This window comes from Haematobia irritans, chromosome 2 (genome assembly GCF_050003625.1).
Source record: "Haematobia irritans isolate KBUSLIRL chromosome 2, ASM5000362v1, whole genome shotgun sequence".
In the NCBI taxonomy this organism is placed as follows: domain Eukaryota; kingdom Metazoa; phylum Arthropoda; class Insecta; order Diptera; family Muscidae; genus Haematobia; species Haematobia irritans.
In genome coordinates this window covers 155,460,414-155,474,987 of record NC_134398.1, presented here as the reverse complement: position 1 = coordinate 155,474,987, position 14,574 = coordinate 155,460,414, and the positions used below count along the sequence as shown (strand labels likewise).

The 14,574-nt window shown below is 29.0% G+C and overlaps 1 protein-coding gene across 2 annotated transcripts in view; it reads left to right on the top strand.

Annotated features, from left to right (window-relative positions):
• Positions 1-1,812: 1,812 nt before the first annotated feature.
• CarT (Carcinine transporter) overlaps positions 1,813-14,574 on the top strand; it is a 31,692-nt gene continuing 18,930 nt past the window's right edge. The window contains exons 1-6 of one of the 2 annotated variants that reach the window (XM_075296700.1): positions 1,813-1,889; positions 1,956-2,080; positions 2,153-2,380; positions 2,724-2,900; positions 8,103-8,361; positions 13,242-13,608. In XM_075296700.1, coding sequence (XP_075152815.1) covers positions 1,976-2,080; positions 2,153-2,380; positions 2,724-2,900; positions 8,103-8,361; positions 13,242-13,608 — 1,136 coding nt within the window. In that variant the 5' untranslated portion in view covers positions 1,813-1,889; positions 1,956-1,975. Of the gene's footprint in view, positions 2,081-2,152; positions 2,381-2,723; positions 2,901-8,102; positions 8,362-13,241; positions 13,609-14,574 lie in introns of both variants that reach the window. The other variant, XM_075296699.1, reaches the window with a different exon arrangement.

Here is a 14,574-nt window from a genome sequence, read left to right as displayed (position 1 = left end):
GACAATTTCGCAAAAATGCATTTATGATTCATTCATTGGAAAATTTGAAAATTTTAGTCATTTCTACAAGTTTTCGACTTAGCAGTGAGTATCAGTGAGCATACAATTTTGGAAAAGTTTTTGTCTAGTAAATAAAATTTTATGTAGAAATAAAATTTTGCAAAATTTTCTATAGAAACAAAATTTTGACTAAATTTTCTATAGAAATAAAATTTTGACAAAATTTCCTATAGAAATCAAATTTTGACCAAATATATAGAAATAAAATTTTGAATTAAATATTTATAGAAATAAAATTTGGCAAAATTTTTTATAGAAATAAAAGTTTGAAAAAATTATCAATATAATTTAAAAAAAATTGAAAATTTGAGTCATTTCTACAAGTTTTCGACTTAGCAGTGAGTATCAGTGAGCATACAATTTTGGAAAAATTTTTGTCTAGTAAATAAAATTTTGCAAAATTTTCTATAGAAAAAAAATTTTGCAAAATATTCTATAGAAACAAAATTTTTACTAAATTTTCTATAGAAAAAAATATTTCTATAGTAATAAAATTTTGAATACATTTTTATTGCAGTGAGTATCAATGAGCATCAGTAGGAAAAAAAATTTTGAGAAAATTTGCTATAGAAATAAAATTTGACAATATTTCTTATAGAAATAAAATTGTGAAAAAATATCAATAAAAAACTATTTTAGAAAAATTTTTGTGTAGTAAATGAAGTTCTGCAAAATATTCTACAGAAACAAAATGTTGACTAAATTTTCTACAGAAACAAAATTTTGACTAAATTTTCTATAGAAATAAAATTTTGACAAAATTTTCTATAGAAATAAAATTTTGACCAAATTTTCTAATAAAAAAATCTATGGCTTTGTCGTGGGGTCAAAGTAACTGTCGCACTGAAAAAAATATGCCCGGTTCCAATGATTTTGTTTTTACGTATAGATTCCGAGCCAAAGAAGCGGAGAATTGAAGTAGGGAAAAATTTAACGCACAAATCTCTTTTAAATTTAAGTTTTGCGTACTTGATTCTAGGAAACGAAGTTCAATTTATTTGTTTTTTTCAGTTTTTTTTTCTTCATGTGCTATCAGAGTACTTCCATATATAGTTAACGAAAACTTCAATTTTCAAATTCGGACTGGACTACAAGTAGAAATTTTGTTTTATTTCAAGTAAAAAAGTATTTGTAGTCAAGATCAACAAATTTAAAGACAATTTCATTAATTTTGAAGAATTTTTCAGAATTATTAACATAAAGCCAAGTTGACCTTAGTCAAACAAAATTCTTTTCATTTTAGGATATTCAATTTTAAGTGGAATCACTTAACTTTATTATCGGGAAAATGTCGTAAAGTCGGTATTGAAGCCCTGGACGGACAAACATTTCGGCAGCAGACAGGTTTCAACATCATCGCATTCAGCATGTGTCAACCAAGAATGGCTTAAAAATGAGGTTCCCCGCTGAATTTCTTTGTACGTCATTTGAAGGTAATACTGTAATCTTCCAGATATCTACTTTGGGGATAGGAATACACCACTTAGTAAATGGATATCCAAACCACCCGCACCAGCCGAGCTTGAAAGCAGCAACGCTGCAATTTTCATTCTGAACATGATTCATTAAGAAATTCTGCATAACGAATGTAATTTTCGTACTACATCAACAGCATGATATTGTTGGTTGGTAATTTGTTATTTCCAACACCTGTATCTTCGCCACTGGCATGTCATATGGACACGCATTGACATTTATTCGAAACGCCACTTTGAGACTGGCATCATGTAAATAGAAGGGTGCAAACATATAAGCAGTTATCGGTCTTCTATGGTTACACATTTTCTTCTTGGCCATCGACTAAATGTAAACCAGCTCGCGAATTTGGTGTAGTTCTTTCATAGATTTCGTACAAATAAGGCATAGTTAAATAATATTCCTATATTCCAAAACAGAAATAGCACATACAGAAAGAATGCCCATTGAATATGACAGTGATTTCGAGGAAGAATGTGAAGTTCACAAATCAGTCTCTCTCCAAAAACCAACAGCATTGGATGCAGAAGATACAGGTGAAGATGTAAGTTTGAAAGCCCTCAATTTCGATTGAGAAATTGAGTTTGTGACTTTTTTCTCATTCAATTCAATATAGGAACAATTCGATTTGGATGACCTACTGCCCTCCATTGGTGAATTTGGAAAATATCAAAAATTATTGGTATTTGGAATATGCCTTCCCGCTTGTATACCATGTGGCTTTTGTGCCTTTAATCAGCTTTTTATGTCTGATACTCCTGAGGATTATTGGTGTAAAATACCCGAATTACTTAACATATCAACGGTGGAGCAGAGGCAATTTCTGGCATTACCCCCAGATTTGGTAAGACAGGAAAAAAAATTAATCATTTGGAGAAAAAGTGAGTTTTAAGGTGGGAAGCCATAGTCAATGTGACATTGACATTGTCTGAGTGAAATAGTTGAGAGGAAAAGAGACCACTATAAACAAGCATTGTTTACATTTCGGTTTGTTTACATATCAAGTTTTTGTTTACATACATGCTCTTCTTATAAAGAAAGAAGAAGAAGATATTTCTTATTGCTTTCTCTCTCATAGTATTTGTATAGAAAAGAGAGTAACTCTCTCCATTTTTATAACCTAGGAGAGCTTTATATTCTTACAGTTTGAAAGACATAGTTTATCCTTTATTCTCTCTTATTCACAGGATCACAATACTGGTGAACATAGCAAATGTTACCGTTATGCTGTTAACTGGACCCAATTGCTTGAAGATACCAATAGCATCAGTGACCTGAAACCGAATATATCATGGCCTATTGAAAAATGCCAACAGGGTTGGGAGTACAATACAACTGAAGTTTGGTCCTCCATAGTAATCGACGTATGCGATTTAAATCACAAGAGCCAAATACTGTGAAAATCCCCCAAATCAAAAGCATTTTCATCCATAACATTTCACTCGTCATTTTATGTGTAGGTAATGTGCCAGCCAGTTGAAATATGTAGTTTTTTTTTTGGATAATCATTTCATTGTAGTTATCACATATCACATATCATTGAATACAAAAAAGATACAAATTTCATACAAAAACAAAACCCACATTTTCTCAAAATTTTATTTCTATAGAAAATTTTCTCAAAACTTTATTTCTATAGAAAACTTTCTTGTCAAAATTTTATTTCTATAAAAAATTTTCCCAAAATTTTATTTCTATAGAAAATTTATTTCTGCAGAAAATTTTGTCAAAATTTTATTTCTACAGAAAATGTTGTCAAAATTTTTTTTCGTTTTGTTTTGTTATTGTTGGTTTGTACTTCGATCATATTTGTTGTTTTGATCTCAGCTTAAAAGCCATTGCGTTGACCAAACTACAAAAGAAAAGAATGTTTGTCAAATTTATTTGGGCAAAGCCCTATAGACTGCAAAATGGTTGGATGAACGCACGTTTCGGAATTACCACATTCCTCATCAGCATCCTCTACTTGCAGCAAAAATATCAACCAATTACACTAGTTTACATAAAAAAATTTTATGTACGCTTGATGATAATTTTCTTGCGGAAAAGGTTCATTGTAAAATAAACATTTTTTTGAAAATTATTCGTCATCTTAATACCTTTCATGATATAATCGGGCATTTCTAACTCGAGATATAATTTGTTTAGTGAAAAAGAGCGAAAAACTAAAACTAATGGGATATCTCAAAAACTGTTCCATACAAAATTTTTAAACATTTTTTTTCTCGAATTCAGCAGATCAAAATACATAAGAAAAGTCGACTCTCATCCAGTGTACATTTTCAGTGTAAACTAGTGTTATCAGAACATTTTTTTCCTCTGTTAGTTAAGCTACTCTTGTAGTTTAGTCAACGCAATGGTTTTTAAGCTGAGATCAAAACAACAAATATGAAAAAATGTATTTCTATAGAAAATGGTCTCAAAATTTTATTTCTGTAGCAGTTTTATTTCTATAGAAAATATTGTCAAAATTGTATTTCCATAGAAAATCCTGTCAAAATTTTATTTCTATAGAAAATTTTGTCAAAATTTTATTTCAATAAAAAATTTTATCAAAATTTTATTTCTTCTGTTTTTTCGAGCTTGAGATCGGTATATATTTATGTATTATTTTCTTTCAATATTTCGCAATTTCTTTGAATTGCTTCTTCAGGAAATATGTATCTATAATAAGTATACAATAGATACATATTTCCTGAAGAAGCAATTCAAAGAAATTGCGAAATATTGAAAGAAAATAATACATAAATATATACCGATCTCAAGCTCGAAAAAAACAGAAGACTTTTATTTGAAAATAAAGATCGAAAAACAACAAAAACATAAAAAAAAAATTTTATTTCTATAGAAAATTTTGTTCAAAATTTTACTTCTACAGAAAATTTTTTCAAAATTTTATTTCTATAGAAAATTTTGTCAAAATTTTATTTCTGTAGAAAATTTTGTCAAAATTTTATTTCTATAGAAAATTTCGTCAAAATGTTATTTCTATACAAAATTTTATTTCTGCAGAAAATTTTGTCAAAATTTTATTTCCACAAAAATTTTTGTCAATAATTTATTTCGTTCTGTTTTACTATTGTTGGTTTGTACTTCAATCATATTTGTTGATTATTTTCCTCTGTTGGTTAAGCTACTCTTGTAGTTTAGTCAACGCAATGGTTTTTAAGCTGAGATCAAAACAACAAATATGAAAAAATGTATTGTATGAAAATGTTCTCAATTTTTTTTTTCAATAGAAAATTTTGCCAAAATTTTATTTCTATAGAAAATTTTGTCAAAATGTTATTTCTATAGAAAATTTTCTCAAAATTTTATTCCTACCAAAAACTTTATTTCCATAAACAAATTTGTCAAAATTTGTATTTCTATAGAAAATTTTCTCAATATCTTATTTCTATAGAAAATTTCGTCAAAATTTTATTTCTATAGAAAATTTTGTCAAAATTTTATTTCTATAGAAAGTTTTCTCAAAATTTAATTTCTGCAGAAAATTTTTTCAAAATTTTAGTTCTACAGAAGTTTTATTTTTATAGAAAATATTGTCAAAATTTTATTTCTATACAAAATTTTATCAAAATTTGTATTTTTAGAGAAAATTTTCTCAAAATTTAATTTCTATAGAAAACTTTCTCAAAATTTTATTTCTATAGAAAACTTTGTCAACATTTTATTTCCACAAAAATTTTTGTCAAAAATTTATTTCGTTCTGTTTTACTATTGTTGGTTTGTACTTCAATCATATTTGTTGATTATTTTCCTCTGTTGGTTAAGCTACTCTTGTAGTTTAGTCAACGCAATGGTTTTTAAGCTGAGATCAAAACAACAAATATGAAAAAATGTATTGTATGAAAATTTTCTCAAATTTTTTTTCAATAGAAAATTTTGCCAAAATTTTATTTCTATAGAAATTTTTGTCAAAATTTTATTTCTATAGAAAATTTTATCAAAATTTTATTTCTATAGAAAATTTTGTTCAAAATTTTACTTCTACAGAATTTTTTTTCAAAATTTTATTTCTATAGAAAATTTTGTCAAAATTTTATTTCTATAGAAAATTTTGTCTAAATTTTATTTCTATAGAAAATTTTGTCAAAATTTTATTTCTATATAAAATTTTGTCAAAATTTTATTTCTATAGAAAATTTCGTCAAAATTTTATTTCTATACAAAATTTTATTTCTGCAGAAAATTTTGTCAAAATTTTATTTCCACAAAAATTTTTGTCAAAAATTTATTTCGTTCTGTTTTACTATTGTTGGTTTGTACTACAATCATATTTGTTGATTATTTTCCTCTGTTGGTTAAGCTACTCTTGTAGTTTAGTCAACGCAATGGTTTTTAAGCTGAGATCAAAACAACAAATATGAAAAAATGTATTGTATGAAAATTTTCTCAATTTTTTTTTTAATAGAAAATTTTGCCAAAATTTTATTTCTATAGAAATGTTTGCCAAAATTTTATTTCTATGGAAAATTTTATCAAAATGTTATTTCCATAAAAAATTTTATCAAAATTTTATTTATATAGAAAATTTTTTCACAATTTCATTTCTATAGAAAATTTTCTCAAAATTTTATTTCTATAGAAAATTTTGTCATTATTTTATTTCAATAGAAAATTTTGTCAAAATTTTATGTCTATAGAAATTTTCTCAAAATTTTATTTCTATAGAATATTTTGTCAAAATGTTATTTCCATAAAAAATTTTATCAAAATTTTATTTCTATAAAAATTTTTTTCACAATTTCATTTCTATAGAAAATTTTGTCAAAATTTTACTTCTATAGAAAATTTTGTCAAAATTTTATTTCTATAGAAATATTTGTCAAAAATTTATTTCTATAGAAAATGATCTCAAATTTTTTTTATATCAAGAACTTTATTTCCATAAAAAATTTTGTCAAAATTTTAATTCTATAGAAAATTTTCTCAAAATTTTATTTCTATAGAATATTTTGTCAAAATGTTATTTCCATAAAAAATTTTATCAAAATTTTATTTCTATAGAAAATTTTTTCACAATTTCATTTCTATAGAAAATTTTGTCAAAATTTTACTTCTACAGAAAATTTTGTCAAAATTTTATTTCTATAGAAAATTTTGTCAAAAATTTATTTCTATAGAAAATTTTCTCAAAATTTTATTTCTATTTAGAACTTTATTTCCATAAAAAATGTTGTCAAAATTTTATTTCTATAGAAAATTTTGTCAAAATTTCATTTCTATAGAAAATTTTCTCAAAATTTTATTTCTATAGAAAATTTTGTCAAAATGTTATTTCTATAGAAAATTTGTCAAAATTTTATTTCTATAGAAAATTTTGTCAAAATGTTATTTCTATAGAAAAATTTATCAAAATTTTATTTCTATAGAAAATTTTGTCATTATTTTATTTCAATAGAAAATTTTGTCAAAATTTTATTTCTATAGAAATTTTTGTCAAAAATTTATTTCTATAGAAAATTTTCTCAAAATTTTATTTCTATCAAGAACTTTATTTCCACAAAAAATTTTGTCAAAATTTTATTTCTATAGAAAATTTTCTCAAAATTTTATTTCTATAGAATATTTTGTAAAAATTTTATTTCTATAGAAAGTTTTCTCAAAAAATTATTTCTATGGAAAATTTTCTTAAATTTTATTTCTATCAAGAACTTTATTTCCATAAAAAATTTTATTTCTATAGAAAATTTTCTCAAAATTTTATTTCTATAGAAAATTTTGTCAAAATTTTATTTCTATAGAAAGTTTTTTCAAAATTTAATTTCTGTAGAAATTTTTTTCAAAATTTTAGTTCTATAGAAGTTTTATTTCTATAGCAAATATTGTCGAAATTTTATTTCTATACATAATTTTGTCAAAATTTGCATTTCTATAGAAAATTTTGTTAAAATTTTATTTCTATAGAAAATTTTGTCAAAATTTTATTTCTATAGAAAATTTTCTCAAAATTTTATTTCTATAGAAAATTTTTCTCAAATTTTAATACTATAGAAAATTTGCTCAAAATTTTATTTCTATAGAAAATTTTGTCAAAATTTAATTTCTATATGAAATTTTATCAAAATTGTATTTCTATAAAAAATTTTCTCACAATTTTATTTCTATAGAAAATTTTCTCAAAATTTTTTTTCTATAGAATATTTTATCAAAATTTTATTTATATAAGAAATTTTGTCAAAACTTTATTTCTATAGAAAATTTTCGAAAGATTTTGTTTTTGTAGAAAATTTTCAAACAATTTAATTTCTATAAAAAAAATCTCAAAATTTTATTTCTAAAGAACATTTTCTCAGAATTGTATTTTTATAGAAAATGTTCTCAAAATTTGATTTGTATGAAAATATAAAATTTTTGGTAGAACTCTACCAACTGTAGCAACCTTGGTCTGTGTATGTCATAAAGCTCTTCCTGGAGTGGCGAAGTAGTAACATTTGTATATGATTGTAATAAATTCATTATTAATAGTTTGCTTATCATCTCAAAGCACACGTATAGAAAATATAATTTTTAGTTTTCCATAATATACATATATATTCATTTAATTATTGTTTCTATTTTAGTTTGATCTTGTATGCGATAAGGATATATATCCCACAGTTGGTTTAGCTGCCCTAAATGTTGGCGGTCCTATTGGTGTGTATTTGTTTGGATTACTCAATGACCGTGCCGGCAGACGAACTTCATACTTTACTTGCTTGGCTACATTATTGATTGGTAGCCTAATAACTTCCATAAGTACAGATTTTTGGACATGGGCTGGAAGTCGTGTCATCGTTGGACTCACCATACCTGCTGTCTATCAAATTCCCTTTATAATATGTGAGTATGCCTAATGGAAATGATAAATGGACCGATACACACCACATTCCGCGAGCCTGTTTATGGATCTACAATACCTCTAGGTTTCCAATTTCAGATAAGCCGGATATAAATGTCGGTAATCCTATTTACGTACCTATAGTACCTCTAGATTTTGAATTTAAGGCAAATCGGATAGAAATTGCGGTGTCTAGAAGTCCAAGAAGTCAAAATATTGACTTCTTGGACTTCTAGACACCGCATATGGGATATATATGGGATATACCAAAACATTTGTGGACCTAAAATAAATAATAATAAACCTCAACATTTCTAATAACAAGCAAATCGGATAAAAAGTGGGCTTTATAGAAGCCGAAGAAGTCAAATAGATTGACCTATTTAGGGACTATACCACAACATAGACCGTTACAGATTTACTTTGGACCTACTGTCCCTACTTTTGGACTTATTTATGGACCTAGAATAGCTCTAGATTTTCATTTTCAGGCAATCCGGGCTATATGGGGGTATACCAAAACATGGACTGGTACACTCCACATTGTTCCACCTATTTGTGAATCTAAAATACCTATAGATTTCCAATTTCAGCCAAATTGGGTAAAAATTCAGGTAGACCCCAAATCGGGAGTCGTTTTATAGGGGCTATATTATAACCTGAACCGATATAGCCCATCTTCGAACTTAACCTGCCTGCAATAGACAAAAACGATTCTGGAACGATTGAGTCATTATTGGAGGCTGAGGCGTGATAACGATAGACGGACAATCACGGTTATATCACCTTACAATTTCTCCTTGCTCAGGGGTATATATCATTTATGTAGTCGCAAATGGACATTTCGATGTGTTACAAACGGAATGGCAAACTTATTATGCTATCATCAGCATTCTATGGCGGTGTGTACAAAAATAGCATGGAATGTTTCCTCTTTCAGCAAACTGCGACTACTCTTCCCTTTTCAGCAGACTTTTTACTGTTTTAGCAAATCTTGCAGCTGTGTCTATAAATTTTTTTTGGTGTAATTATGTTTGTCCCAATAAAAAAGAATTGGCCTTCACGAAACGTACAAATCTTCTAACATATAATATTAGGCCGGACTCTTTTAATATATCTGTTAAATATTTTTATACCCTCCACCATAGGATGGGGGTATATTAACTTTGTCATTCCGTTTGTAACACATCGAAATATTGCTCTAAGACCCCATAAAATATATATATTCTGGGTCGTGGTGAAATTCTGAATCGATCTGAGCATGTCCGTCCGTCCGTCAGTCTGTTGAAATCACGCTAACTTCCGAACGAAACAAGCTATCGACTTGAAGCTTGGCACAAGTAGTTGTTATTGATGTAGGTCGGATGGTATTGCAAATGGGCCATATCGGTCCACTTTTATGTATAGCCCCCACATAAACGGACCCCCAAATATGGCTTGCGATTGCTCTAAGAGAAGCAAATTTCATCCGATCCGGCTGAAATTTGGTACATGGTGTTAGTATATGGTCTCTAACAACCATGCAAAAATTGGTCTATATCGGTCCATAATTACATATAGCCCCCATATAAACCGATCCCCCGATTTGGCTTGCGGAGCCTCTAAGAGAACCAAATTTCATCCGATCCGGCTGAAATTTGGTACATGGTGTTAGTATATGGTCTCTAACAACCATGCAAAAATTGGTCCACATCGGTTCATAATTATATATAGCCCCCTTATAAACCGATCCCCCGATTTGGCTTGCGGAGCCTCTAAGAAACGAAAATTTCATCCGATCCGGCTGAAATTTGGTACATGGTGTTGGTATATTTTCTCTAATGACCATGCAAAAATTGGTCGAAATCGGTCCATAATTATATATAGCCCCCATATAAATCGATTCCCAGATTTGTCCTCCGAAGCCTCTTGGAGGAGCAAAATTCATCCGATCCGGTTGAAATTTGGAACATGGTGTTAGAATGTGGTCTCTAACAAACACGCAAGAATTGGTCCATATCGGTCCATAATTATATATAGCCCCCATATAAACCGTTCCCCGGATTTGATCTCCGGAGCCTCTTGGAGGAGCGAAATTCATCCGATCCGGTTGAATTTGCAACGTGGTGTTAGTATAAGGGCGCTAATATCCATGCCAAAATTGGTCCATATCGGTCTATAGTTATATATAGCCGATCCCCAATCACACAAAAATTGGTCCATATCGGTTCATATTCATGTTTGCCACTCGAGCCAAAAATAATCTACCAAAATTTTATTTTTATGGAAAACATTGTCAAAATGTTATTTCTATAGAAAATTTTGTCAAAATTTTATTACTATAGAAAATTTTGTCAAAATTTTATTTCTATAGAAAATTTTGTCAAAATTTTATTTCTATAGAAAATTTTGTAAAAATATTATTTCTATAGAAAATTTTGTAAAAATTTTATTTCTATAGAAAATTTTGTCAAAATTTTATTACTATAGAAAATTTTGTCAAAATTTTATTTCTATAGAAAATTTTGTCAAAATTTTATTTCTGTAAAAAATTTTGTCAAATTTTATTTCTATAGAAAATTTTGTCAAAATTTTATTTCTATAGAAAATGTTTTCCACATTTTACTTCTATAGAAAATGTTGTCAAAATTTTATTTTGTCAAAATTTTATTTCTACAGAAACTTTAAACTTAATTATATACGTATTTAATCGGCCTTTTTATACCCTCCATCATAGGATGGGGGTATATTAACTTTGTTATTCCGTTAGTAACACATCGAAATATTGCTCTAAGACCCCATAAAGTATATATATTCTGGGTCGTGGTGAAATTCTGAGTCGATCTAAGCATGTCCGTCCGTCTGTTGAAATCACGCTAACTTCCGAACGAAACAAGCTATCGACTTGAAACTTGGCACAAGTAGTTGTTATCGATGTAGGTCGGATGGTATTGAAAATGGGCCATATCGGTCTACTTTTACGTATAGCCCCCATATAAAGGGACCCTCAGATTTGGCTTGTGGAGCCTCTAAAAGAAGCATATTTCATCCGATCCGGCTGAAATTTGGTATATGGTGTTGGTATATGGTCTCTAACAACCATGCAAAAATTGGTCCACATCGGTCCATAATTATATATAGCCCCCATATAAACCGATCCCCAGATTTGGCTTGTGGAGCCTCTAAAAGAAGCCTATTTCATCCGATCCGGCTGAAATTTGGTATATGGTGTTGGTATATGGTCTCTAACAACCATGCAAAAATTGGTTCACATCAGTCCATAATTATATATAGCCCCCATATAAACCGATCCCCAGATTTGGCTTGCGGAGCCTAAAAGAGAAGCAAATTTCATCCGATCCGGCTGAAATTTGGTACATGGTGTTGGTATATGGTCTCTAACAACCATGCAAAAATTGGTTCCCATCGGTCCATAATTATATATAGCCCCCATATAAACCGATCCCCAGATTTGGCTAGTGGAGCCTCTAAGAGAAGCATATTTCATCCGATCCGGCTGAAATTTGGTACACGGTGTTGGTATATGGTCTCTAACAATCATGCAAAAATTGGTCCACATTGGTCCATAATTATATATAGCCCCCAAAGAAAAGCAAATTTCATCCGATCCGGCTGAAATTTGGTACATGATGTTGGTATATGGTCTCTAATAACCGTGCAAAAATTGGTCCACATCGGTTCATAATTATATATAGCCCCTATATAAACCGATCCCCAGATTTGGTTTGCGGAGCCTCAAAGAGAAGCAAATTTTATCCGATCCGCCTGAAATTTGGTACATGATATTGGTATATGGTCTCTAACAACCGTGCAAAAATTGGTCCACATCGGTTCATAATTATATATAGCCCCCATATAAACCGATCCCCAGATTTGGCTTGCGAAGTCTCCAAGAGAAGCAAATTTCATCCAATCCGGTTGTAATTTGGAACATGGTCCATATCGGTCCATAATTATATATAGCCCCCATATAAAACGTTCTCCAGATGACCTCCGGAGCCTCTTGGAGGAGCAAAATTCATCCGATCCGGTTCAAAGTAGGAACGTGGTGTTAGTATATGGTCGCTAACAACCATACCAAAATTGGTCCAATCACACAAAAATTGGTCCATATCGGTTCATAATCATGGTTGCCACTAGAGCCAAAAATAATCTACCAAAATTTTATTTCCATAGAAAATGTTGTCAAAATTTTATTTCTAGAGAAAATTTTGTTAAAATTTTATTCGGTTCATAATAAAATTTTCATCATTGTCAAAATTTTATTTCTTTAGAAAATTTTGTCAAAATTTTATTTCTATAGACAAATTTGTTCAAATTTTATTCGGTTCATAATCATAGTTGCCACTCGAGCCAAAAATAATCGACCACGATTTTATTTCTATAGAAAATTTTGTCAAAAGTTTATTTCTATAGAAAATTTTGTTAAAATTTTATTTCTGTAGAAATTTTTGTCAAAATTTTCTTTCTATAGAAAATTTTGTCAAAATTTTTATTTCTATAGAAAATTTTGTGAAAATTTTATTTCCATAGAAAATTTTTTAATATTTTCTTTCTGTAGAAAATTTTGTCAAAATTTTATGTCTACTTTGTCAAACTGAATTATATACGTATTGGATCGATCTTTTTTGATTTAATATATACCACATATGGACATACAATTTAGAAGATGGTGTTACGAGGTTTTAAGATACCTTGCCATCGGCAAGCGTTACTGCAACTTAAGTAATTCGATTGTGGATGGCCGTGTTTAGAAGAAGTTTCTACGCAATCCATGATGGAGGGTACATAAGCTTCGGCCTGGCCGAACTTACGGCCGTATATACTTGTTTCTTATTTAATTATCAATATATACATTTTTTTCCAATTCTCTAAATTGCAGCACTTGAACTTGTTGGCGAGAACTATCGTTCATTTGTTACAGTAATGACATGCACTTTTTACACTTCGGCCATAATGTTGCTCTCGGTCATAACATATCTGGAGAGGGATTGGGTGAAACTCTCATACTATACCTCAGTGCCTTTCTATTTATACTTTCTGTATTTGTTTATAATGCCAGAGTCGCCAAGATGGCTATTGATGAGAGGGCGATTGGAGGAAGCATTGAAAATCTTAGAGAACATGGCTCGAATAAATGGTCATGAATTTCCACCGGCGATAAAGACAAAATTAGAAGCTCAAATATCACGTAACAAATTAAAGGAGAAAAAGAAACAGGCAAATGTGGGAGTATCGGATTTATGCAGGTGAGTGCGATTGAATGAACACCATATTCACAATTGAGGAAGTTTACATAGAATATAGAAAATTTTCATAAAGAAGTAAAGCAGAGAAGGAATATGATCACCCCAAACATGTTTGAAGGGCGTAATATAACTTTTTCACAGAGGACATTTTTGGCGCAACCATGTTATTTTTCTCGAATATTATGTAGCTGATTTCGTCAAGCATGTTATGTTTGCCGAGAAAACAATATTTTTGCGTCCATGAAAAAATAACATAGAAAAATGTTAGAGATGATCATATTCCTTCTCTCGGTGTAAGTGTCCGGAGCAATGATATCGCATTCATTTTTAACATGTGATGTCATTTCAGTATTCCGGATTTCATCTGAAACAAGTAAATAAAGTCTAAAGCCGGGCGGGACCACCTATATTATACCCTTCACCACTATGTAGACAAAAGTATGTGTTACCATCTCAACTCCTTCAAATATGTTGGGAATTATTATGGAGGTTTATATTCCCATATACAAAAGTTTATATCTTAACCGATTTGAAGACAATTTTTTATACTTCTACAAAATCTGTAGAATTAAAATTTAAATCGGCTAATACCCTGGGATGAAACACAATGTTAGTAAAAAGTAGGGGAAATATAAAGCTAGAGCAATTTTACAGACGTATTCGAGATATAGGACAATTTGAATATTTTTTACAATTTTTGCTACTTAGCAGTGGCAATTTACTCCCAAAAAACTTTAAATCAAATATGATAAAATCCCCAAAATAAGTCTTAGCCTACGTTTGAAGCGTTTTTATCTTAAATCTAAAGGACGATTTCTTTAAGTCAAAAATGTGTTTTTTTGTTTACTTTAAGAGAATTTTGCCTTATTTCAAAGACATACGGTTTTAACGGAGAGACGAAAATTTCCAAAATTTGTATCCTTCAATTTAATAAAAGAAAATTGAAGCAAAGATTATAAACTTTAT